The 25,697-nt window shown below is 51.0% G+C and overlaps 1 protein-coding gene across 2 annotated transcripts in view; it reads left to right on the plus strand.

Annotated features, from left to right (window-relative positions):
- Positions 1 to 25,697, plus strand: part of ARHGAP39 (Rho GTPase activating protein 39) — a 117,462-nt gene that overhangs the window by 65,032 nt on the left and 26,733 nt on the right. For both annotated transcript variants that reach the window (XM_066567116.1, XM_066567107.1), the window contains exons 2-3: positions 4,326 to 4,757; positions 18,033 to 18,113. In XM_066567116.1, the coding sequence (XP_066423213.1) occupies positions 4,326 to 4,757; positions 18,033 to 18,113 (513 nt within the window). The remainder of the gene's footprint in view (positions 1 to 4,325; positions 4,758 to 18,032; positions 18,114 to 25,697) is intronic.

The following is a 25,697-nucleotide window of genomic DNA, read 5'->3' on the forward strand; positions in this document are numbered from 1 at the left end:
AGCCCCTCAAAATCCTGGGAATCCCAAACCTTCCCTGGGGTGGGACAGACCAGGTGTGATTGGCCACCTTGGCCGGTTCTTTGGCCAATCCCAAAGCTGGAAGTGGCTTCCAGCTCCGCGCCGGATCCGAGTTTTGTGGAATGAGATGAGCCCCGATTTAGGACCGACTGCCCTCCCACTGCTTTTAGCCCCTGCTCCGCAGGGAAAAGCTTCACTGCGGATTTTCCTCTCATTTCTGAAAGGAGCTGGACACGTTTCCCTCCTTTAGGGGGGGATTTGATCCAAGCTGGGATCCCACACCCTGAAAATCCCACTCTTTTTGTCCATCCAAGAGGTTTTTAAATCCCGTTGGAAAATGAGCTGGACCAGCTGAGGGCTCGGGGCCGGGCTGGCACCTGCGACCCCCCCCTCTCCAGGGACTTTTTTTCCTTGCAAATTGGGCGTTTCTGGAGAGCCTCCGGGGCTGATTCCCAGGAAAAGGCGTCGGGATGCGATCCATGCGATTCCATCATTGTCTGACTCCCTGGATGTGTCAGGTTTAAGTGGCACCTTCCTTGATAAGCCTCACTTTGCTTTTTATTCCTCCCCATCTATTTCTAGACATTCCTGAAAAGCCTTGGGAAAAGCAGATGAGGATAAAATCCCAAATAACTTCATTAAATTCCTTTTTTTTTTTTTTTTTTAATAAAAACCCACACAGAAGAGGAATTTGGATAAAAATGCAGATCCCGGAACGCCTCAGGTACCCCCTGGATTATCCAGAGGTGACAAGTGCAGTGTTTGGGGCAATCTGAAAAATCCGTGGAATTCTCTGTTTCTTGGGATTACAACCTCTCTTAATCCTCTTTGGAATTTTCTGAGCTCCCGTTTGCTGCCGGATGATCCCAAAAATCCCTTTTGCTGTGTTTATGAGTGAGGGGGAGTCTGGGCAATTCCAGGAAAACATGGATGGGGGGGGGAAAGATGGAGAGCAGCCGTGGGGAGATGGAATTTGGGGGTGTTGGTGGGTGAGAAGCTCCACAGGACCCATCCGTGTGCTCTGGTCCCGGAAATTCCCGATGTTCTGGGCTCATCCCACAGCGTGGGCAGCAGGAAAGGAGGGAATTCTGCCCCTCTGCCCTGCTCGGGTGAGATCCCACCTGGAATTCTGCACCCAGCTCCAGGATCCAACACCAGGAGGACCTGGAGCTGCTGGAGCAATTCCAGAGGAGGCCACGGAGATGCTCCAAGGGCTGGGGAGGGGCTGGGAGAGCTGGGAATGTCCAACCTGGAGAAGGCTCCAAGGATCCAAGGAAACTTCAGAACTCCCTCAGTGCCTGAAGGTGCTCCAGGAGAGCTGGAGAGGGACAGGGATGGAGGGACGGGACACAGGGAATGGCTTCCCACTGCCAGAGGCAGGGATGGATGGGATATTGGGAAGGAATTCCTGGCTGGGAGGGTGGTGAGGAGCTGGGACAGAATTCCCAGAGAAGCTGTGGCTGTTCCTGGATCCCTGGAAGTTTCCAAGGCCAGGTTGGACAGGGCTTGGAGCAACCTGGAATAGGGGAAGCTGCCCCTGGCCCATGGGATCATCCCATCCCAAATCCCATCCCATCCCACCTCATCCCATCCCATCCCATCCCATCCCATCCCATCCCATCCCATCCCATCCCAAATTCCATCCCAAATCCCACCCCATCCCATCCCACCCCATCCCAAATCCCATCCCATCCCATCCCATCCCATCCCAAATTCCATCCCAAATCCCATCCCATCCCACCCCATCCCATCCCATCCCAAATTCCATCCCATCCCAGGGATCCCAGGGACACGGCCGGGCCTGTTCAGCCCTCGCCATCTCCATCCCCGCCACCATCCAGGTTTCGGTGTTGGTGCCACCCATGGTCGCTGTCACCCAGCCCGGCTGTGTTGGGGCCGGTGGTTTTGGGATGGTGCCGGAACTCCACGGAGCCGACGCCTTTTCCCGGTGTCGAAATCGGGACAGAGAGGGAAGGAGCTTCGGGATCTTCGGAGTGGCCAGGGGAGCTGCGCGGCTCCAGCCGGCCTGGGGGAGGTCGAATCCAGAAATTTTTGGAGTTTTTGTGGGAAATGCTGCCGGGTTTGGTGGCGTGGGTCATGCAGGAGAAGTTCGTCTCCAGGCTGGCGATTCCAGTCCCTCCAGCCCTTCCCATTCCCTCACGGAATGCGCTTCGATCCCCGACTCTGGGCCTTCGAGGGTGCACATTGGGGTGCTCCAACCCCGGCGCGCGTTTTGCAGACTTGTTGGGTTTCCCCGGGAGCTGAAAGCCAGGGATTGGTTGGAAACCCTTCGGAAAATTCTCTGTTTTGTGTAAATAATTCTGCGGGACTCGGTCGGGGTGGAACAAGGAGTTGCGAGGTTGCTTTTCATCCCGCGATCGCTGTGAGCGCTGATCCTGGAAGCAACGGGCGGTTGGGTTGGAAGGGATCTTGGTTGGATTGGAAGGGATCTTGGTTGGATTTCCCTTCTCTCCTTGTTTTTTTCCAGACTGGAACGGGTGAGAATCATCGAGTCTTGGACACGGGAGACTCGATGGGGGTGGAAGGAAGAGTTGAGAGGTTGTTCTTCATCCAGTGCTCGCGTCCAATCACGGAACCATCGGGTGGTTGGGGTTGGGAGGGACCTTGGCTGAATTTTCCCTCTCTCCCTGTTCTTTTCCAGGCTTTTTCCAGGAAAGGGTGGAAGTCATTGTGTCCTGGACACGGGAGATTCAATGGGGGTGGAAGGAAGAGCTGAGCAGTCGCTCTTCTCCATCCCTTGCTGGCGTCAAACCACGGAACCATCAGACCTTGGGTGACCTTCCAAGGTCACTCGGTTGACGTTTCCGTTCTCTCCCTGTCCTTTCCCAGGCTGGAATGGGTGGGAATCATCAAGTCTTGGACATGGAATATTTGATGGGAGTGGAAGGAAGAGTTGAGCAGCCGCTCTTCTCCATCCCGCGCTCGAGTCAAATCACAAAATCAGGGGGTGGCTTGGGCGACCTTCCAAGGTCTCTGGGTTGATGTTTCCCTTCTCTCCCTCTTCTTTTCCAGTCTGGAATGGGTGGGAATCATTGAGTCTTGGACATGGAATATTTGATGGGGGTGGAAGGAAGAGCTGAGCAGTCGCTCATCTCCATCCTTTGCTCGCATCAAATCACAAAATCAGGGGGTGGCTTGGGCGACCTTCCAAGGTCTCTTGGTTGACGTTTCCGTTCTCTCCCTGTCCTTTCCCAGGCTGGAATGGGTGGGATTTGTCAAGCCTTGGACACAGGAGACTTGATAGACTTGATGGTGCAAGGAAGAGTTGAGCAGTCGCTCTTCTCCATCCCTTGCTTGCGTCAAATCATGGAATCATGGGGTGGTTGGGGTTGGGCAGGACCTTGGTTGATGCTTCCCCTCTCCCTGTCCTTTCCCAGGCTGGAATGGGTGGGAATCATCAAGTCTTGGACATGGAATATTTGATGGGGGTGGAAGGAAGAGGTGAGCAGTCGCTCTTCTCCATCCCGCGCTCGCGTCAAATCATGGAATCATCAGGTTGGGTGACCTTCCAAGGTCTCTGGATTGACGTTTCCGTTCTCTCCCTGTCCTTTCCCAGGCTGGAATGGGTGGGATTTGTCAAGTCTTGGACACAGGAGACTCGATGGGGGTGGAAGGAAGAGCTGAGCAGTCGCTCTTCTCCATCCCGCGCTCGCGTCAAATCACAGAATCATGGGGTGGCTTGGGCGACCTTCCAAGGTCTCTTGGTTGACGTTTCCGTTCTCTCCTTGTCCTTTTCCAGGCTGGAATGGGTGGGATTTGTCAAGCCTTGGACACAGGAGACTTGATAGACTTGATGGTGCAAGGAAGAGTTGAGCAGTCGCTCTTCTCCATCCCTTGCTTGCGTCAAATCATGGAATCATTGGGTGGTTGGGGTTGGGCAGGACCTTGGTTGATGCTTCCCCTCTGTCCTTGTTTTTTTCCAGAGTGGAATGGGTGGGAATCATTGAGTCTTGGACACGGGAGATTCAGTGGGGGTGGAAGGAAGAGCTAAGCAGTCGCCCTTCTCCATCCCTTGCTGGCGTCAAACCACGGAATCATCAGACCTTGCGTGACCTTCCAAGGTCTCTGGGTTGACATTTCCGTTCTCTCCCTGTCCTTTCCCAGGCTGGAATGGGTGGGATTTATCAAGTCTTGGACACAGGAGACTCGATGGGGGCGGAAGGAAGAGCTGAGCAGTCGCTCTTCTCCATCCCGCGCTCGAGTCAAATCACAAAATCATCAGACCTTGGGTGACCTTCCAAGGTCACTCGGTTGACGTTTCCCTTCTCTCCCTGTCCTTTCCCCAGGCTGGAATGGGTGGAAATCATCGAGCCTCGGACCCGGGAGCGCATGTACGCCAACCTGATCACGGGGGAGTGCGTGTGGGACCCGCCCGCCGGCGTGCGGATCAAGCGCACCAATGAGAACCAGTGGTGGGAGCTCTTCGACCCCAACACCTCGCGCTTCTACTACTACAATGCCACCACGCAGAGGACGGTGTGGCACCGTCCCCAGAACTGCGACATCATCCCGCTGGCCAAGCTGCAGACGCTGAAGCAGAACACGGAGTCGCCGCGGGCTTCCACGGAAAACAGCCCCGGCAGGAGCAGCAATGTCAGCAGGGAGGGAAGCACCAGCTCGTCCTTGGAGCAGGAGCTGGAGGGCAGCGAGAAGGTGCAGGAGCAGCGCCCGAGCCGCCAGCCCAGCCAGTATTCCGTGGTGAAGGAGGAAACGGAAAGGTAAAGGTGGGATTGGGTGGGAGAAGGTCGGGAATTTCCAATGCTGGTGGTGTCCAAGAGCAAAATCCCGCAGGTCTTGGGCAAAGATGGTTTGGGGTTGGTTGTTCATGCTTGACCCCCCCTGGTCGGTCTCCACTGAGTTGGATCCTCCAAAAAACGAGGAGGAAGAGGGAAAAACATCAGGATAGGTGTTCCCAGCAGGAAGGTTCCCTAAAGGAATAATTTCTCGTCCTCTTGGAATTAGTTTTTAGGATTGGAAGTTCGGGTTTAGAGCCTGGGCGGGAGAAGGTCGGGAATTTCCAGTGCTGGTGGTCTCCAAGAGCAAAATCCCGCAGGTCTTGGGTAAAGACCTGGGTTTGGGGTTGGTTCCTCATGCTTGACCCCTGGTCGGTCTCCACCGAGTTGAATACTCCAAAAAACAAGGAGGAAGAGGGAAAAACATCAGGAAAAGGTGTTTCCCCACCTTAGGCGTGTTTTAGGTGTTCCCGGCGGGAAGTTTCCCTAAAGGAATAATTTCTCGTCCTCTTGGAATTAGTTCTTAGGATTGGAAATTCGGGTTTAGAGCCCGGGCGGGAGAAAATCAGGAATTTCCAGTGCTGGTGGTGTCCAAGAGCAAAATCCTGCAGGTCTTGGGTAAAGACCTGGGTTTGGGGTTGGTTCCTCATGCTTGACCCCCCCTGGTGGGTCTCCACTGAGCTGGATCCTCCAAAAAACGAGGAGGAAGAGGGAAAAACATCAGGAAAAGGTGTTTCCCCACCTTAGGCGTGTTTTAGGTGTTCCTGGCGGGAAGTTTCCCTAAAGGAATAATTTCTCGTCCTCTTGGAATTCGTTTTTTGGATTGGAAATTCGGGTTTAGAGCCTGGCGTGGTTTTAAATGATTTCCCTGGGTAAGGTCTCCCTGCGGAGCTGGGATGATTCACCCCACGACCACAGCTTGTCCCACAGGTCTGGGGAGCTCCTGGCAGGGAGGATTTCCCTCGGGAAGGAGAAGGGAGCCGGCGCTCCGTTCCCAAGGACAACGTCTGGAGACATTCGTGCCACTCCTCCGCTGTCCTTTCCTCTCTTGTGGATTAAAAGCTGCAAATCTCGGAATCGCGGAACGGTTTGGGTTGGAAAGGAGCTTTAAAATCCATCTTTTTCCACCTCCTCCGCCTCCCACCATCCCAGCCTCACTTGGGACAATTCCAGGGATTTGGAGCAGCCGCGGCTTTCCTGGGAGTCCTGAGGCGGGTCGTTAATTAATGTGTTTGTCTTCCCTTAATTGATGCTTTTGGCCACGTTCAGGACCCGGCCAGGTTGAGGAGACCAATCCGGGGTGGAATTCCCGTTCCCAGCTCCTGCTGCCAGAAAACTGTGGCCGGATGGGAGCAGGAATTCCCGGCTTGGCAGGCGCTTCCATGTGGGACACCCGAGGCTCCGCGGGAAGGTTCCGCCTTCCCCAGGTCCCGGGAGAGGCTCTGATGGAATCTCTGGGCCTGGGAATGGGGGGGGATCCTTCTGGAGCAGGGGGATTTTGGGAATGGAGACTGGGATTTGGGGCCGTTCACTGCAGGCGGATGTGGAATCACGGAGTCGTGGAATTGCGGAATCGAGGAATGGGATGGGATGGAAGAGGCCTGGGAGATCATGGAATTTCAGCCTTTTCCATGGGCAGGGACACCTTCCACCGTCCCAGGTTGTTCCAAGCCCCGTCCAACCTGGCCTGGGACATTTCCAGGGATCCAGGGGCAGCCACAGCTTCTCTGGGAATTCCATCCCAGCCCCACACCACCCTCCCAGCCAGGAATTCCTTTCCAAAAATCCCATCTATCCCTGCCCTCTGCCAGTGGGAAGCCATTCCCTGTGTCCTGTCCCTCCATCCCTTGTCCCAAATCCCTCTCCAGCTCTCCTGGAGCCCCTTCAGGCGCTGGAAGGAGCTTTGAGGTCTCCTTGGAGCCTTTTCCAGGCTGGACATTCCCAGCTCTCCCAGCCTCTCTCCAGCCCTTGGAGCGTCTCCGTGGCCTCCTCTGGAATTGCTCCAGCAGCTCCAGGTCCTCCTGGTGTTGGATCCTGGAGCTGGGTGCAGAATTCCAGGTGGGATCTCACCTGAGCAGGGCAGAGGGGCAGAATTCCCTCCTTTTTCCTGGTGGGAAATGAGCCCAGGAGATGTCGATGGAGCAGGATCCCACTCCCAAAGCGGCGTGAGGGGTTAACAAGGACCTGGGGATGGATTTTAAATTCCCTGGGATTTGCTGCAAGAACAGGGGTGGGATCAGGAATTTCCTGGGGAAAGGATCATTTCCCAAAGTGGGACCAAGAATTTCCTGGGGAAAGGATCATTCCCGAGATGGGATCAGGAATTTCCTGGGGAAAGGATCATTCCCAAAATGGAATGCAGGAGTTTCCTGGCAAAAGGATCATTCCCGAGGTGGGATCAGGAATTTCCTGGCAAAAGGATCATTCTCGAGGTGGGATGCAGGAGTTTCCTGGGAAAAGGATCATTCCCAAAATGGGATCAGGAGTTTCCTGGGGAAAGGATCATTCTCAGAGTGGGATCAGGAATTTCCTGGGAAAAGGATCATTCCCAAGGTGGGATCAGCAGCTCTCTGGGGGGATTCCCACATGGGATCCGATTCCCACATCACGGACACTCCAGGTCACGAATTCCTTGGTGTCCTGCACCAACACATTCCCCGTTCCCATTATGGGATGCAAATCTGCTGGATCAGCTTGGAGGAGGGCAGGATTCTCAAATAAAAATGGTTAATCCCTGGAAATCTCCTGGAAGGGAAAAGGAATTCGGGAAAAGGAATTCAGGAAAAGGAACCCTTGGCTGGGTTTGGCCAATGGGAGGCTGTGTCCTCAAATCTCCAGGAATTCCAGGTCTTGGCCATTCCAGGGTTTGGGATTGAGCAGATCCTGGGTCCTGGAGCTTTAAAGATTCGTTAAATTTTTATTTTTTTTTAAATTTAGACACCACTAGAGGGAGCAGAAATTCCTGCTGACTGGAATTTCCAGCTGCATCCCATCCAAACCATGGCTGCGTCCCACCCTTGATCCAAATATCGTGGCTGGGAAAAAAAAAAAAACCCATTCCTGCATTTTCCCCATTCCAGCATTTTCCCCGTTCCTGCACATTTTCCCCATTCCTGCATTTTCCCTATCCCGGGAAGTGTCCAAGGCCAGGTTGGAAGGGGCTTGGAGCAACCTGGGATAGCAGAAGGTGTCCCTGCGTAATTCCATTGTCTTGAAGGTCCCTTCCAACCCCAACCATTCCATGATTCCACGAAATCCCATGAAATTCCATGAAGGATTCCCAGATCCCGGTTGCGTTTCTCGCGGAAGATCCGCAGCTGGGGAGGAGCTCTGGAGGTTTCCTGGTGGAACCTCCCGGTCTGGGTCCCATCTCGGGAAATCTCATTTAAAGGTTTCTGGCTAAGCTCGGCTCATCTGGTCGGAAAAGGGAATTTGGGATGAGTGGGGAAGTTTCTATTGGAATTCACATCCGGGGCCTCCCTTAAAATTTAGGATTTAGGAACCAGAGCACCTCCGGATGCTGGAGGCCTCTCCCAGTCCATTCCTCACATCCATGGGGATGTCCCATCCCGCCCATGTGGGTCAGCCCTTGGAATCCACAGGGAATTTGCTGTTGCCAGGCTCCTGGATCCCGCCGGAATCGCCTCACACTTCCACAGTGACGTGGGGTTTGTTCCAATCAGCATCCGGATCCGGCTCTGGAATCAGCCCCGGGATATCAGCGGCAGCTCCGTCCTGGTGGCCAGCAGAGCCTTCCCGGCGAGATTTCCCAGCTTTTCCACGGAGTTTTCCACGCTTGTCTTAAAGTGGTGGCGGCTTTTCTCCGGGGCGTGACTTGACAGCCGTGAAATCTCGGAGCGGGAACGTCGGCCGGATTTTCCCGTGTCGGGATTTTCCGCACCGTCGGAAAGTGTCTCAGGTTACTGGCTTGAAATCCTTGGAGAAAGTGCCAGGCAAGGGAAAAAGAAGCCTTTTCCACGGAAAACTGGGCCTTGCCGCTGCTTCTCCAAGGAGGAATTCCGAGGGGAAGCTTGAAGGACAAGGAAGTGGATTTTTGACCGCCTGGAGCGTTTTCCTTCGACCGAAACGCAGGAATCTTGGGATGCGAGGAGCCTTCACCCAGATCTCATCTGCCGGGAAGTTGTGCCCGAGTTATTCCTCAGGATTCCCACTTTTTTTTTTTTTTTGCACGTTCCGAAGGCGCTGGGATATCGGAGATAAAACACAGCATTTAAATCTTCCTGGAGTATCCAAGGGAAATTCGCTCAAAACCCAATCCCTGGAATGCGCCCGCTGCAGATCTCTGGGACCAGCAACCACCCCCTTTCCAGGCAGCAGCCGTTTCCCTGACTCCAAAAAATCCCAAAAAAAGCAGATTTGTGGAATGAAAGATGCCTCAAATCTCTGAAACACCCAATTTGAGCGCCCCACGAGTTTTCCTTGGAATTCTCTCCGTTCATTTCCTTTTCCAGGAGGCGCTGGAGGTGCCCGGGTTTGGAAAACGGCGGGATCAGGGACACGAATCCCTGCAGCGCCTGCTGCCCAAGGGTTTTCCAGGTCCTGGCAGGGATTCCCAACCTTCCCCCAGGATGAGAGGGAAGAGAAACTGAGGACTTGGAGTTGCTCTGGAAAACCGCGCGGGAAGACCAAGGCATGGAGAAGATCCTCAGGAGTTTCCTTCCCAGTGTCCTGCCGCCAGCAGGAGCTTAAGGCTTGGAATTCTGGGCTTCTCTTCATCCAAGTGTTGGATTTTCCCAGCTGGGTGAGGTCTCCCGGTGTGAGGAGCCAGGAGGAGCTTGGGAGAAGTGGGAATATTCATCCTGGAAAAGGATCCAGGGAAACCTCAGAGCCGCTTCCAGAGCCTGAAGGGATCCAGGAGAGCTGGAGAGGGACTTGGGATAAAGGGATGGAGGGACAGGACACAGGGAATGGCTTCCCGCATCCAGAGGGCAGGGACAGATGGGATTTTGGGAAGGAATTCCTGGCTGGGAGGGTGGCGAGGGGCTGGGATGGAATTCCCCGAGGATCTGTGGCTGCCCCTGGATCCCTGGAAGTGTCCAAGGCCAGGTTGGAGCAACCCGGGATAGGGATTTTCCTTTCCAGCCCAAACCAGGCTGGGCATTTGATGAAGTTTTTCTGTGTAACTTCCATGAAATTCCCACAATTTGATGAAGTTTTTGTTCCACTAAGGAACAAAAGAAAAAAAAAAAAGAAGGAAATTTTTTAATCCTGGAAATGTTGATCCCGTTGAAATTCCCACCCGGATCCGGATCCACCCCCAACCTGCCTCGTCCCTCCCATCCCTTAAGGACGAAGAGGATGGCCGGGAATTTCTCCGTCTTTCCAATCCCTGGTGCTGTGGGAACCTCCTCATATCCCATTCCCAGACCACGGCATTCCCCCGGAAACCCTCCTCTTCCTGGTGCTTCATCCACGATGTGGGGGCCGGGAAAACCAGCACGGGCTCCCTCCTGCCCTCGGAGCGCAATTCCATGGTTTTGGAGGCCCCTTCCAACCCCAACCATTCCACGATTCCACGAAATCCCATGAGATCCCGTGATTCCCGGATCCCGGTTGGGTTTCTCGCGGAAGATCCGCAGCTGGGGAGGAGCTCTGGAGGTTTCCTGGTGGAATCTCCCAGTCCGGGTCCCATCCCGGGAAATCTCGTTTAAAGGTTTCTGGCTAAGCTCGGCTCATCTGGTCGGAAAAGGGAATTTGGGATGAGTGGGGAAGTTTCTATTGGAATCCGCACCCGGGGCCTCCCTTAAAATTTAGGATTTAGGAACCAGAGCACCTCCGGATTTGGCTGGAGATGAATCCAGCTCTGGATGGGAATGTTGGACAGAATGCTTGGAATTCTTGGAATTTTTGCAATTCAGATTTATTTTTTTTCCCCCTCCCTTTTATTTGCTGCCTGTGCCAACAAATTCCTGTTTTTTCCAGTTCCATCCCCCTGGGACAACTTTCCCAAAATCCCAGCTTTGCTCCAAGCTCCACCCATGCTTGCCTTGGACGTTTCCAAGGACGGGGCATCCACAGTTTTTTCCGGGAATTCCATTCCAGCGTTCGTTTCCTTTGCTTTTTCCCGTTTTCCCATCTGTTGGACAATCCCCGGACAACCCAAGGATCCTCGTCCTACAGGACGCGGAATCATCTCCTCTTTCCACCCTTCTGGAACCCGTGACGAGGAGCCGGATCCATCCCAGCTGAGCTCTCCTGGAGATTTTTTGTGAAATTTAAGGATCACCTGGAAATTCCCCGGCTTCGGCCTCTTCCCCTGGTTCCAGGAGATCCTCAATTTCCCGAATTGCGAGGAAGGATCCCAAATTCAGTCTTCCAATGGTTGTTTTTTTTTTGGTGGTGTTTTATCCCTGGTTTTGGTTTATTCCCACCCATTTCACAGCAAAAATTCCATCTCTGAGTGACGCTGGACATCCCAATCCACGGCCAAGGGGTCGGAATTCCGTGGTCTTTGAGGCCCCTTCCCACACTTTGGGTTGCTCCTAAACCTGGCCTCGGACGCTTCCAGGGGATGATGGGGCATTGCTGGAAAATTCTTGGATGAGATCTCCCAGAATTCCCAAATTTATCCCAGAGATTTGATTTCTCCCCCGCGGGAGATTTTCCTAACTCCGAAATTCCTTTGGCTTCAACTTCCTTTCCCCTTCTCCGGCACTGGGGGCGCTCCGACAGTGCCGGCTCCCGTCCCACCCGTCCGGGTGAGTTTTCCCGTGGAATTAAAGGTCGGAAAAGACTTCCAAGATCCTCAAATCCACTTTCCAGGCTCCTTCCTTAATCCCGTTCCCTCCCCACCATCCTTGAGTTTATTGAGACCGCGGAACTCCCCCCCGGGGGATGGAATTATCCGAGGAAATATTTGGGGATGAGCAGTGGAAAACACATTTCCGGCACAACCCGAGCAAGACCGGACTCCTCTTCCTCATTCCATCCTCAAATATTTCCCAGGAAAAAAAACAAACAAACAAAACAAAACAAAACAAAACAAAAATCTCATATTTGGCATTTTTTGCTCCGAGCTGGGGGTGGAAATCGTGAGCCGAAGCTTTTTTTTAATATCCTTTCCTTGAATCCCCCCGGATTAGGGCGGATATTCCGGATATTCGCCTAATTCCCCCCCGAGCGCTTGCGTCGGGCCCCGAAATTCCGGTTGCGTAATTCCCAAGGAAACCACCCTGGAAGTTTTGCCGTAATTGAGGGTACGAAGGGCGGCGATTGAAGCCCGAGGATTTGGAGCCGGGATTTCGCTTCTATTCCTGGCTCTTGCCACGGAGCTGAGCTGTTTCCGGCCGCTCGCTTTCCCTGGTTTTCCAAAGGCTCGGGAATGGCGCCCTGTCCTAGGCAAGGGGGGAAAAAAAAAAAACCCCAAAAAACTGCTGGATTTGTTCGATTTTTAAAAAGAAAAAAAAATTCCCAGGGTAAATTTCTGTCAGTGCCGGAGGATTTGGGTTTAGACGCGGTTTAGGGAAAATTAATTTTATTGGTGTGAAAGGGCACGTTGGTCGGTGGGAAATCTCCTTAATTATGGGAAAAATCGCGTTAGTTATTGGAAAATCACCCTAATTAGTGGAAAACCACCTTTTTCGTTGGAGAATCGCGCTTATTGACGAAACGTCGTCTTCGTTACTGGAAAATCGTTTTTTATAAGTGGAAATTGCCTTAATTATTGGAAAATCACCTTAATTATTGGAAAACCACTCTCATTGATGAAAAATCATCTTAATTACTGCAAAATCACCTTAATTGCTGGGGAAATCACCTTAATTATTGGAAAATCACCCTTATTAATGGAAAATCACCTTTTTCATTGGAAAATCACCCTTTTCATTGGAAAATCACCTTCATTACTGGAAAATCACTTTTTTTCATTGGAAGTCACCTTAATTATTGGAAAATAACTTTTTTTAATTGGAAATCACCTTAATTATTGGAAATTTTTTTTTAATTGGAAAATCACCCTGATTTTTGGAAAACCGCCCTCATTAGGGTGAAATTTTCCTTATTAGTGGAAAATCACCTTTTTCATTGGAAAATCACACTTATTAATTAATGAAAAATCATCTTCATCACTGGAAAAATCACTTTTTTACATTGGAAATTACCTTAATTATTGGAAAATCACCTTAATTATTGGAAAACCACACTTATCAATGAAAAATCATCTTCATTAATGAAAAATCATCTTAATTACTGCAAAATCACCTTAATTGCTGGGGAAATCACCTTAATTATTGGAAAATCACCCTTATTAGTGGAAAATCACCTTTTTCATTGGAAAATCACACAATAATGGAAAATCATCACGGTTAGTGGAAAATCGCCTAAATTATTGGAAAACCGCCTTTATTGTTGGTAAATCACCCTAATTAGTGGAAAATCACCTTTTTCATTGGAAAAATCACACTTATTAATGAAAAATCACCTTCATCCCTGGAAAATCACCTAAATTATTGCAATAAGTGTGGAAAATCACACTTATTAATGGAAAATCGCCTTTTTCATCGGAAAATCCCACTTCTTAATGGAAAATAATCTTCATTAGTGGAAAATTTACTTATAAAAATATACTTTTTTTTAAAATTGGAAATCACCTTAATTATTGGAAAATCACCCTTCTTAGTGGAAAATCTCCTTTTTCATTGGAAAATCACACTTATCAATGGAAAATCACCTTCATTACTGGAAAATCACTTTTTTCCATTGGAAATCACCTTAATTATTGGAAAATTATTTTTTTATTGGAAAATCACACTTATTTGGGTGACATTTTCCTTATTAGTGGAAAATCACCTTTTTCATTGGAAAAATCACACTTATTAATGGAAAATAATCTTCATTAGTGGAAAATTACTTTTTTTTAAAATTGGAAATCACCTTAATTATCGTAAAATCGCCCTTCTTAGTGGAAAATCTCCTTTTTCATTGGAAAAATCACCCTTATTAACGAAAAATCACCTTCATTACTGGAAAATCACTTTTTTCCATTGGAAATCACCTTAATTATTGGAAAATTATTTTTTTATTGGAAAATCACACTTATTTGGGTGACATTTTCCTTATTAGTGGAAAATCACCTTTTTCATTGGAAAATCCCACTTCTTAATGAAAAAATAATCTTCATTAGTGGAAAATTACTTTTTTTTTAAATTGGAAATCACCTTAATTATTGTAAAATCGCCCTTCTTAGTGGAAAAATCTCCTTTTTCATTGGAAAATCACCCTTATTAACGGAAAATCACCTTCATTACTGGAAAATCACTTTTTTCCATTGGAAATCACCTTAATTTTTGGAAAATCACACCTATCAATGGAAAATCACCTTTATTCATGGAAAAGCACCTTCCAAGCGCCCCGGGAAGGCTTTGGATGCGTCCCTCATCCGGCCAGGGACACGATTTGATGGATAAAATCCGGATCATCCGGCTCGGAGGGCGGCGGTTGAGGGTTCATCCCCAACGTTCGGCTGCTCCCAGGCCGATCCCGACTCTTCTCCCGATCCTTATCAACAATCTGGATGTTCTTATGGATATCCTTATGGATATCCTGGATGTCCTTATCAGCAATCTGGGAGGGGCAGGGCCGGAGCTCCGAGGGTTCCTGTGGATCAAGGATGGGTTGGGGAGAACTTCCTGAAGCTCAGCAAGGCCGCGGGATGGACAAAGCATTCCTGAGTGCTCGGGTGGTCGCCCAAGGATTCGGGAATGCTGGGAAGCGTTATCCCAAGGGCAGGGGAGGAAGGGGAGTTGGGAACGCCTTGGGAGGTTCCAGGGAAGGTTTAATCCTCGCTTTACCACAACCGAGCAACCTTTGGGTTATCCAACACCTGAAAAACCTGGGAGAATCCAGTGGGGAATCACCGGGATGGAGCACGGGGTGTGGGAGGAGAAAATGAGGGAGCGGGGCCGGCTTTGCACGGAGAAGGATTCTGGGGAGACCTCAGGACACTTTTCCAAAACCAAAGCCGGGTTTCCAAACCAGTCGGGTTTTTGGCTGGAGCTGGTTTTGCTTCCTGTGGTCAGCTCCATGAGATTTTTATCCATCAGGATTTCTGGGATGCAATCCAGTGCCTGAAACCCCCATGCTTGGGGAAGACCTTGATGCCCACTCTGGGAATTTGTTTGGGTTGAGTTTCCCAGATTATCCCAGTTGTTCCAGGTTGGGTGGGAACGTCTGGCTTGAGGACACAAACTGGGCCAAGGTGGAGATTCCGGGAAAGATCCTAAACATGGAATGGTTTGGGTTGGGAAGGATCCTCAAAACCACCCAGTTCCATCCTCTTTCCATGGGCAGGAAATTTTCCAATCCTTCTCCTCATTCCTTCCACCATCCCAGGGTGCTCCAAGCCCCATCCCACCCAGCCTGGAATATTCCAGGGATGGAGCATCCACAGATTCACCACCCTCATCGTGAAATTCCTCCTTTAATCCAACAAATCTGTTAGCCGAGAAAAATCCATAAGGATTCGCCTTAAAAACCTTGGGAAAACAGCTGGACAAGGGTCGGGGCCACGCTCCGTCGCATCCCTGCCCTTGGGAAGCCGGGATAGCCGGAATCCAGCAGCGCTGCTGTTTAAATATTGAACAGGAACCAGCTGGGAATCCTGCCCTGGCCGATTCCGGAGTCCGCTTGTTAACGCTGGAATCTCAGCTGGTGGCTTTTAATTATTCCCAAAAACTCGGCTCATCCCGGGAAAGCGAGCGCGGCCGGCTCGGCCGCCCTTGGGAACGTGCAACCGCGCGGATCCCCGTGGAAATTCCCTGCCCAGCTCCCCCCCGTTCGGAATATTTGGGATGGATTCACTCGTCCATCAACTCCAAACCTCGTCAGGGAGGGACAGGAGGAGTCCTGGAGCTCGTTTGGACGGGGATTAATTAACGCGGACGGGAAACGGAACAGCGGGAAAAATGATGGATGGAAACCAAGCCGTGGCTCCGATGGATTGGGAAGATCTTGGAAGCGACAACTCCAAAAAATTCCAGGAAAAATCCACCCATTTTCGGATGAGCCAAAATAAGGGATGGGGGAGCGTGATGCTGGCACCTGGAATAGAAACCTGGGATCCAGAGGAGCGGGAATTCCGTCCTGGAGGGGGGTGGAGGAGCTCTTGGTCCATCCAGCCTGGGGAATTCCGGTGTCCATGGGGTTTGACAATCCCGTTTTGGCCATGGCCGGGTTCCGGTGGAGTTTTTAGATGGAAAAACCGACATTCCCACCCGGGATGCTGCTGTGCTGGATGGGGGTGGAAGCAGATCCACAGGGAAGGACCTTGAACAGCTCCAGAAATCTCCTGGAATCACGGAATGGTTTGGGTTGGAAGGGACCTTAAAGCCCATCCACCTTCCCCTATCCCAGGTTGCTCCAGCCTGGCCTTGGACACTTCCAGGGATGGGATCCGTCTGGATTCCGCCATGGATTTGAGGATCCATCAAAATTCCACCATGGATTTGGAGATCCATCTGGATTCCTCCACGGATTTGGGGATCCATCTAAATTCTGACATGGATTTGGGGATCCATCTAAATTCCACCATGGATTTGGGGATCCATCTAAATTCTGACATGGATGTGGGAATCCATCTGGATTCCTCCATGGACTTGAGGGTCCATCTGGATTCCTCCATGGATTTGAGGATCCATCAAAATTCCTCCACGGATTTGGGGATCCATCTAAATTCCACCATGGATTTGGGGATCCATCTGGATTCCTCCACAGATTTGGGGATCCATCTGGATTCCGCCATGGATTTGGGGATCCATCTAAATTCCACCATGGATTTGGGGATCCATCTGGATTCCTCCACGGATTTGGGGATCCATCTAAATTCCACCATGGATTTGGGGATCCATCTAAATTCTGACATGGATTTGGGGATCCATCTGGATTCCGACATGGATGTGAGGATCCATCTAAATTCCACCACGGATTTGGGTTCAGCACGGGGATCAGAGGTGATGCCTTTCTCTCGGGAATCCTGGAGGAGGAGGAGGAGGAGGAGGAGGAGGAGGAGGAGGAGGAGGAGGAGGAGGGGGAGGAGGAGGAGGAGGAGGAGGAGGAGGAGGAATTCCATTCACACGCGCTGACGAGGAAAAAGGGATTAAGCAATTCCACACAGCCGTCCGTAATTCCAGGGCTAAATCCCATTAAAATCGGCTTTGGCAGAAGCTTAATTTTATTGCCTCCTTGCTCCACTAAAATTTTGGAGCTTTATCCTATTAGGAAGATTTTGTTTCTTTTCCCTCTTTTTTTTTCCTTCCCGAAACCAACATCGGATCTGAATTTTATTAACGGGAGAGCCTTAACGAGGGAACGTGGGGGGATTTTAGGGATGTTTTTTTGGAATAAAAAATAAAATTATTTCTCCGGGCATTTTCTGGAGAAATATTTGCTGTGTTTTCCAAATGGGACCAAATCCGAACACATTCCCGTCGGGAAGGGATGTTAAGGCAAAAATGAACATTTTCCTGTGCTCATTTGCAGCGAGATTGGATAATATTGGAAACACCATGATCAATACCTGGGTTTTTTTTTGGGAAGGGTTGGAGGGTCTTGGCATTGGAAAAGTGTGGAGCCAAAAATACGGATCAAGAGTAGGTTTGATCCTGCAAGAGCGGCTTTGAGTCCTTGAGTCCCACAAAATCCTTCTTGGACTCCCAAGTCTGAATTCCCAAGTTTTGAATTCCCAACTCTTCACTGAACCCCACCAGGTCCAAAAACCAGTTTGGAAATTCCATCCCAGACTTCCCAGATGGGGTTTTTTCCCCCGTGTTTTTCCAAGTGTTGTTTCTCTTGGAGTGGGTTGGTGGTGTGACCACCTCCATCTTCCGGGAACAAGAGCTCTGCAGGCTCGGATTTAGATGAAAATGTGGCAAAAATTTGGTTTTGTGGGGATTTTCCTCTTCCCGCATCGGCTCTGACCGTCCGAGGCTGTGGAAGAGCGGGAGCGGCACTCGGAAAGGGCGGGATGGAGCCGGGAGATGTTTGGGAACTGCTCAGAAGTTTTAAGGGAAAATTTGGTCTTTGAAGGGTTGGAAATGAACCTGGAGACCACGGCCATGGGTGGCTTGGCCACCATCCGGCCAACAACTCAAAATAAAAAAAATCAGCGACTCCAAGCTCGAGCAGGCCCCGGGAGCAGATCCAGGACAGTGGGATCCCATCCTGATGGGATTCACCTCCATGAATCCCAGAGGAGACACTGACGCCTCCATTGGTGACTCCTCCTGTGCCATTCCTGTTTTCCAGCTCGTCGCCTTCGGGAGTGTTCGAGAAGGAATACGACATTTACCGGGATTACAGCACGGAAGGACAGCTCCTGCATTACAGGTAGCCGGAATTTCCCTCCGGGATCGGGGTTGGGATGGGTGGGGCACTGAATGTCACGGGTGTTTTATTCCCGGAGGATTTTCCAGTCCTTCTCCTCATCCCTTCCCTTCGTGCGTTGCCCTTCAGGTCTTTGTGGAGCTCCAAAAGTCCTCAAGGAGCCCAAAAAGTCCTCACTGAACCCCAAAAGTCCTTCTTGAACCCCCCCCGCCCCCCGAGTCCATCTTGGACCCCAAATCCTCATTGAACGCCCGAAATTCTCACTGAACCCCATGACATCATTGCTGGGCCCTGGAGATCCTCACTGAACCCCAAACATCCTCATTGAACCCCAAAAATCCTCACTGAACCCCAAACATCCTCACTGAACCCCAAAAATCCTCATTGAACCCCAAAAATCCTCACTGAACCCCAAAAATCCTTCTCGAACTCCAAATCCTCACTGAACCCCAAAAATCCTCATTGAACCCCAAACATCCTCACTGAACCCCAAAAATCCTCATTGAACCCCAAAAACCCTTCTTGAACTCCAAATCCTCACTGAACCCCAAACATCCTCACTGAACCCCAAAAATCCTCACTGAACCCCAGAAATCCTCATTGAACCCCAAAAACCCTTCTTGAACCCCAAACATCCTCACTGAACCCCAAAAATCCTCACTGAACCCCAAACATCCTCATTGAACCCCAAAAATCCTTCTCGAGCTCCAAATCCTCACCGAACCCAGTGTCCCGGGCCAGGCTGGACAGGGCTTGGAGACACCTGGAATGTTGGAAGGTGTCCCTGCCCTTGGAATGGTTTGGGTGGGACTGGGCGATCTTGGAGCTCCCACCCAAACCCCTCCCACGGTTCCAGGATTCCCTTTCCCCCCCTCACAATCAATCCCATCGGCAGGAATTCACCACCAGCTCCGGTGCCAGCTCGTGGCGCTCGCGGGGTTAAACCAAAGCACGTCCACCCGCGGCTAATTAAGCAAGGCTGCTAATTAGCTCCTTGGCTGGCTGGGGGAAGGGCAGCCAGGCCCGCTCCCTGGGTTTTTGTGGGATTGGGAAGATGGAGGCGTCTCCCGCTGGCGAGTGCGGTGACACCGGAGCTTTTAATTGCCGCCAGCCCAAATCCAAGCCGCCGCTGACGAATCCCGCCGGATTCCGGCTCGGCTCCCCCTGCCAATCCCTGTTTCCCAACCAAGCTTCCCAATTCCCACTCCTTCCTACCCTTCCTGGGAACGGCACCTGCCCAGCTCCTGGGTGGGATCAGGTTGTCCGTGGATTCATGGAGAATGTTCGGCCGACGAGGATAAAAACCCCGACTCCATCGCTCTCCTGGCTCTCCCTCCTGGAAAGTTTGGACGGGGATTGGGAAGTCTCTGGTTGTCCCAACACGGAGATGGAGAATTTGGAGCAGGATGGAACCCAACCAGAGCTTCAAAGATCCGTCATGGAGTGGGATGAGCCCCCAAACGCTTCCACTGGAGCTGCCACAGCTCCCTCGCTTCCAAACCCCTGGAGATTCCAGGATCAGCTGGAAAATCAGGTCTGCGAGCCAACAGCCTTCCCTGGCCTTCCCAACCCTCTTCTCCTCGAGTCTGGCACTAATTCCAGAGGTTTTTCCCTCTGGGAAATGGCAGAGGGACACGGGATTGAGTGCCACAACTCATCTGTGGTTCTCTGGTGAGACCCAGGTCACGCGTGGTTCCCGCCTTCCTCCATCCCCTCTGGAAAGGAGAAGCTGGAGAGCTCCCGGATGTTGGGACAAGGTGTGGGATGGAGGTGGCTCGTGGAGAGAAGCCGGAAACCGACTGAGGAATCCCATGGGATTCAGCTGGGATCCTCAGCCACGGAATCACCGCCACCTCCTGGTGGCTCACCCCCGGAGCTGCAGCGACGCCCTCGGGAGCAAGGAAGGATTTTTCTCCTTCCTTGGAGCTCCCGGCCAACAATTCCTACGGGAGATTTTTCCGGTGTAATGAAGATTAATCGGTGCCATTAAGAGGATGACGTCGTGCTCCGTCCATCTAGGAATGCTTTTGTGGAATCCCGTCATTCCCAATCCCTGCTCTTAACCCTTTCCCTCTTCATCCCCTCTGGATTTGGGGTCCCCAGAGCTGCTTCACGTCCTCGTTCCGTCGAGGGAGTTGAACTCTTTGCTAATCCAAAATCAATCAATCAATCAATCAGTCAATCTTCCCGTCGGGAAATCTGCTTGTCTGTGGGAGAAATCCCAAATTCCTGTCTTCATCCCATGGTTGGGCAATCAATGGCCAATCAAGGCTGCTCAGACTGGATTTTAGACCAAAACCTTCAACATTAAGGACTTTCCCTTTCTCCTCCCGGTGGCAAGGATGGCACCAAAGTTCTCCAAACCCGCAGCAAATCCATCATTCCAGGGTTTGGAGCTGGAGAAGGTCGCCCTGCTGTGTTCCAGCTCTTTGTGGAGAGTTGGGACATCCAATCCACGAGCGGGGAGAATCCTGGAATTCTCCTTCCCGCGGATGTTCCAGGAGAGCAGGATGGTGTCTGCTTCCCCGGCACTGGATCCTTGGCTTAGGCCTTCCTCAATTTCTCCCGGAGCCTCCACACCCAGGAATGCTTGAAGAGTTCTTCAGTCTTCTTGTGGTCAACAGGGAATCACCTCACACCGAAGAAATTGGGGGAAAAGAGGAGAGAATTGGGGTTGGCTCCCAAAAATCCTGGCACCGCCTTTCGGAGCTCCGCAGAACCTCCCCTGGAGGCACCTGAGGTGGTTTTGGAGGTGGTCGTGGTCGTGGGGCCACCTCTGTTTTGGGAGACAGCCATAATTTGCCAAAAATTTGTAATTTTCCAGCTGTTCTCACCTCTTGGCTCCCACGGGAGTTTTTGGATTCTTCCTCCATGGTTGGAGGGTCAGCGTCCGAATGGTTCAGTGTCCAAATCCTGCCCTGGCCATGTTCAGCCCTTGTTTTTTCATCCGGATTTGTTGTCCTAGTGCCACCTGGATTCAGGGAATGGCTGTAATTCGGCAGAGTTGTGTAAATCCGGGCCCAAAATCCAGGAAGAGACTTGCAGGAGCTTTGGAGAAACCCAGGAAGGAGGTGAGGAACCGCCACGCCAGATTTTGAGCGCGGTTCCGGCCACGAGTTCATAAATGTGACCATTCCTGAGTTTTAGAGGTCAATGTGACCATTCCTGAGTTTTAGAGGTCAATGTGACCATTCCTGATTTCCTTGGAAGTGAGGAAGAGGAGCAGAACTGACACCAGTGATTCCTTAGGGAGCCGTGGGACGAAAATCCCATCTTTTGGGAAAAAAAGGGATGAGGGTCGATGGTTGCTCTGGGTGGTGTCACAGTGGTGGGACCTCCTGGAACTGGGCTTTCTTCCCAAGCCTCGTCCAACCTGGCCTTGGACACTTCCAGGACGGAGCAGCCACGGCTTTTCTGGGAATTCCATTCCAGCCCCTCTCAGGGAAGAATTCCTTCCCAAAATCCCGCCTAACCCTGCCCTCTGGAAGCGGGAAGCCATTCCCTGTGTCCCATCGGGCTGGGGACACCAAGAGGAGGAAAAGCTTCGGAGCAGGGAATGCTCTCCGGGGGGATGCGAAATCCGCTCAGAACAGGCAAGAGCTAAAAGAAAAAAAACAAAAAATAAAAATCACCATTTTTGGAAGTCTTTGTGGCGCTCCCGGAGCCAGCGGGAATGAGCAGATTCCCTGTTGATCGGCTATTTTGGGAAATGTCACTGCTGGCCTCTCTGTTCCTCCCAGCTGATTCCTCAGAACCACAAAGGCTCTTCTGTGCTCCTTTCCCGGCATTCCCTCCTCCCTCTCCAATCTGGAAAGATCTCCGCTTTGCTTTCGGTGACATTTGGATTTTGGGAACGGAGCTGTTTTTGGGGGGATTGCTCTAATTGGGATGAGCAGCCCCCATTGGCTCCCGGGAATTTGGCGTCCGTGCCCGGCTCGGTTGCTTTGGTCTTGTGCTTCCTCCTGATGGGATTGATCCTGGAGGAACTCAATGGAGACCCCCCCCCCATCCATCCCAAACCAAGAGGACAACGATGGGTGGGGAAGGCCCCCCCTGAGCTGACCTTCAGCAAGGGCATCTTGACCTTCATCCAAGGATTGATCATCCAAATTCATTTTGGTGTTTCCTCATCATCGACATCCCATAAAATCCTTTGGTTATGGATTCGTGGCCTCCAATGTCCCTCTCCAATCTGGAAAGATCTCCGCTTTGCTTTCGGTGACATTTGGATTTTGGGAACGGAGCTGTTTTTGGGTGGATTGTTTTAACTGGGATGAGCAGCCCCCATTGGCTCCCGGGAATTTGGCGTCCGTGCCCGGCTCGGTTGCTTTGGTCTTGTGCTTCCTCCTGGTGGGTTCCTGATGGGATTGATCCTGGAGGAACTCAATGGAGACCCCCCCACGTCCATCCCAAACCAAGACGACAACGATGGGTGGGGAAGGCCCCCCCTGAGCTGACCTTCAGCAAGGGCATCTTGACCTTCATCCAAGGATTGATCATCCAAATTCATTTTGGTGTTTCCTCATCATCGACATCCCATAAAATCCTTTGGTTATGGATTCGTGGCCTCCAATGTCCCTCTCCAATCTGGAAAGATCTCCGCTTTGCTTTCGGTGACATTTGGATTTTGGGAATGAAGCTGTTTTTTGAGGATTTTTCTAATTGGGATGAGCTGCCCCCATTGGCTCCCGGGAATTTGGCGTCCGTGCCCGGCTCGGTTGCTTTGGTCTTGTGCTTCCTCCTGGTGGGTTCCTGATGGGATTGATCCTGGAGGAACTCAATGGAGACCCCCCCCGGCCATCACGGATGTCCCAAACCAAGAGGACAACGATGGGTGGGGAAGGTCCACCCTGACTTTACCTTCAGCAAGGGCATCTTGACCTTCATCCAAGGATTGATCATCCAAATTCAAGGATTGAATGACCTTCAGGAAGGTCATCTTGACCTTCATCCAAGGACTGATCATCCAAAGGATTTTATGGGATGTCCATGATGAGGAAACACCAAATTTTGGTGTTTCCTCATCATGGACGTCCCATAAAATCCTTTGGTTATGGATTCGTGGCCTCCAGCGTCCCATCCCACCCAAACGGCTGCCGGAAAATGGCAAAAATTCACCCTCCTGGTGAGTTTTTCATTTCATTTCTGGCCCTGCTTCTCCCAAAAATAAGTGGGAATGAGGATGACGAGGGATTGGGAGGGGTCGTTACCTCCCCCTGGTCTTGATCAGCTTCCGTGGACGTTAATTAGCGCCGAGGCCACCGGAGCAGCAGAAGATCGGAGACGTTTCACGGAGCTGAAGGTGATCCCGTGGCGCCATCCGGAGACCGGGATCGGACAATTCTGGAAAAAATAATTGGAATTTTTTTTTTTTTTTTTTTTTTTTTAGTGGTATTTTGATGGGTATAATCCTTTGGGAATGTTTTAGCTGGAGAATGGAATTGTGTGCGGAGGAGGTCACGGACGTTCATCGATCCAAGATTTGATGTCAACAGACTTTGGGCTTCCACATTCCCACCGCTCCAATATTCCCACAGAAATTCCAAACCGGATTTTCCCCCTATCCTGGATATCCCACGGACTGGGTGGTATCCATCAAATCATCTCAGAAAACTCAATCCCGGCGCTCGCCTTCTTCCCAAATATCCATTTTATTGCCCAAATTATGCAAATTTCACCTCACTCGTTTCCGGTGTTTTCCAGGAATCAGCTTCAACCAATCAGAAGGCTTCCTAAAAAAAATGAACTCCAAGGGGGAAGCGCCGCTTCTGAAGGATGGGAAGAGGGATTGGAAGTGTGGAAGAAGGGTTGGAGAGGCCGTGGTGGGGTTGCGAGAGCCCCAAATCCCACAAAAAACTGAGAATCCAGGGCTCGAGCGGGGATTTAAAAATTCGAGATTTCAAAACGTAGAATTAAAAATCCCGGTCCAAGCCCTGGGATTGTTAAATGTGTGGAATCCCACGGAATTCCGTGCCAGTTTTTTGGGAACAGCGCTAGCAGGTGAAGAACAGCAAAACCTTAAGGACGGAGGGCTTCAGGATTTCATCACACAGCTTAATTTAATTACAGATTAACATAAAATGCGACGTTTTTTTGCATGATTAGAGGGGCTGCATTCCTGTCCTGGGGGTGTTCTCCCGGCTGGAAAATTTCGGACGGATCACGGGAGGCTCCCGGGTGGAATCCTGGACATCCTCAGGCTCCGCTGCTCACCTTTCCCTGCTTCTTTTTCTTTTTTTTCCCCACGGATATTTCCGTGCTGCCGGAGCGGCGCTGGGCCCCGTGCCAGGGCTTTTCCCTGACCCCGGAATTCCCAGCGGGATGCGCCAGGAGCAGGCGGTGCCCAGCGGGGAGGGAAGAGGGGGCCGGGCTGCTTCCCTCGCTCCCATCTCGGCTTAGCCCTGGATAAAGGGAATTTTGAGCTCAGGTGGAAGGCGGAGGGAGAGGATGCTCCCAAATCCCGCGGCCGGGGGAGGAAGGTGAGGAGGAGCGAGGGCACGGTGGGAATTCGGGATTTTGGGGATTTGGGAATGGTGGGGGTGCCTAAGGATCTTTTGCTTTTCCTGGAGAGTCCTGCTGCGTTCTGATATTGGAATTATTCAAATCCAGGGGTTTTTTTTTTTCCCCAGGGAGGGGGAAAATCCACTTAATCCCAGCTCTAAATTTTAATCTTCGCCTGCAAAGTCTAAACATCTGCAAAGTCGGGGCAGGGGGAGAAATCTTGGAAAAATGCACGGTTTGGGTCTGTTTTGGAAATATTCTTGTTTTTAAAAAACCTCACGTCGTGGCCTCATTCCATCAAAAAACCAAATAATTTGGGTTTAAAAGAATGAAATATGATTTTCAAAATAGTTCTGCTTTTTCCCAGGGAGGGGGAAAATCCACTTAACCCCAGCTCTAAATTTTAATCTTCGCCTCTAAAAAAACACCGGGGCAGAGGAAGAAATCTTGGAAAAATGCACGGTTTGGGTCGGTTTTGGAAATATTCTTGTTCATAAACTTCACGTCGCCGCCTCATTCCACCAAAAAACCAAATAATTTTGGTTTGAAAGAATGAAATATGATTTTTAAATAATTCTGCTTAAATCCAGCTGTGATTTATTCCCTCAGTCCCACCCTGATGGAGCGAGGGAATAAAAAATCCCCATTAAAAGCATCGGGAATGTGAAAAATCCACAATTTCAGTCGTTTTCGTGGGATTTTAAGGAATTTTGAGCTGTGCATGGTCGGAATTCTTGCTGGAATAAATAATGATATGCAAATGAGTGGGGGGGGGGTCTGCAGGTGTGGGGTCTCTCCAGAAAAAACAACAGGAAGCAAAGGAATTCCCGGATGAGGGATCCAGGTTTCTCCTCTCCCCTCCATCGCTGACTTCCCAAAGGTTGGAAGAAGATCAAGGAGGGGGACACTGGAGCAGGGAAAGGAAATTTAGGAGAAGGAAATTTAGGAGAACGTGGGAAAAATCCTGCCCCAAACCAGCTGGAAGTTACGTGGGAATCACACAGATTTCCAAAGAAATTTGGATTTCTTGGACGGGAGACGCAGAGGGATTCGGGAAGCGGTTTTGTCATGGAAATGTACAGAGCA

The sequence above is a fragment of the Molothrus aeneus genome, chromosome 1, assembly GCF_037042795.1.
Source record: "Molothrus aeneus isolate 106 chromosome 1, BPBGC_Maene_1.0, whole genome shotgun sequence".
NCBI classification, from domain to species: domain Eukaryota; kingdom Metazoa; phylum Chordata; class Aves; order Passeriformes; family Icteridae; genus Molothrus; species Molothrus aeneus.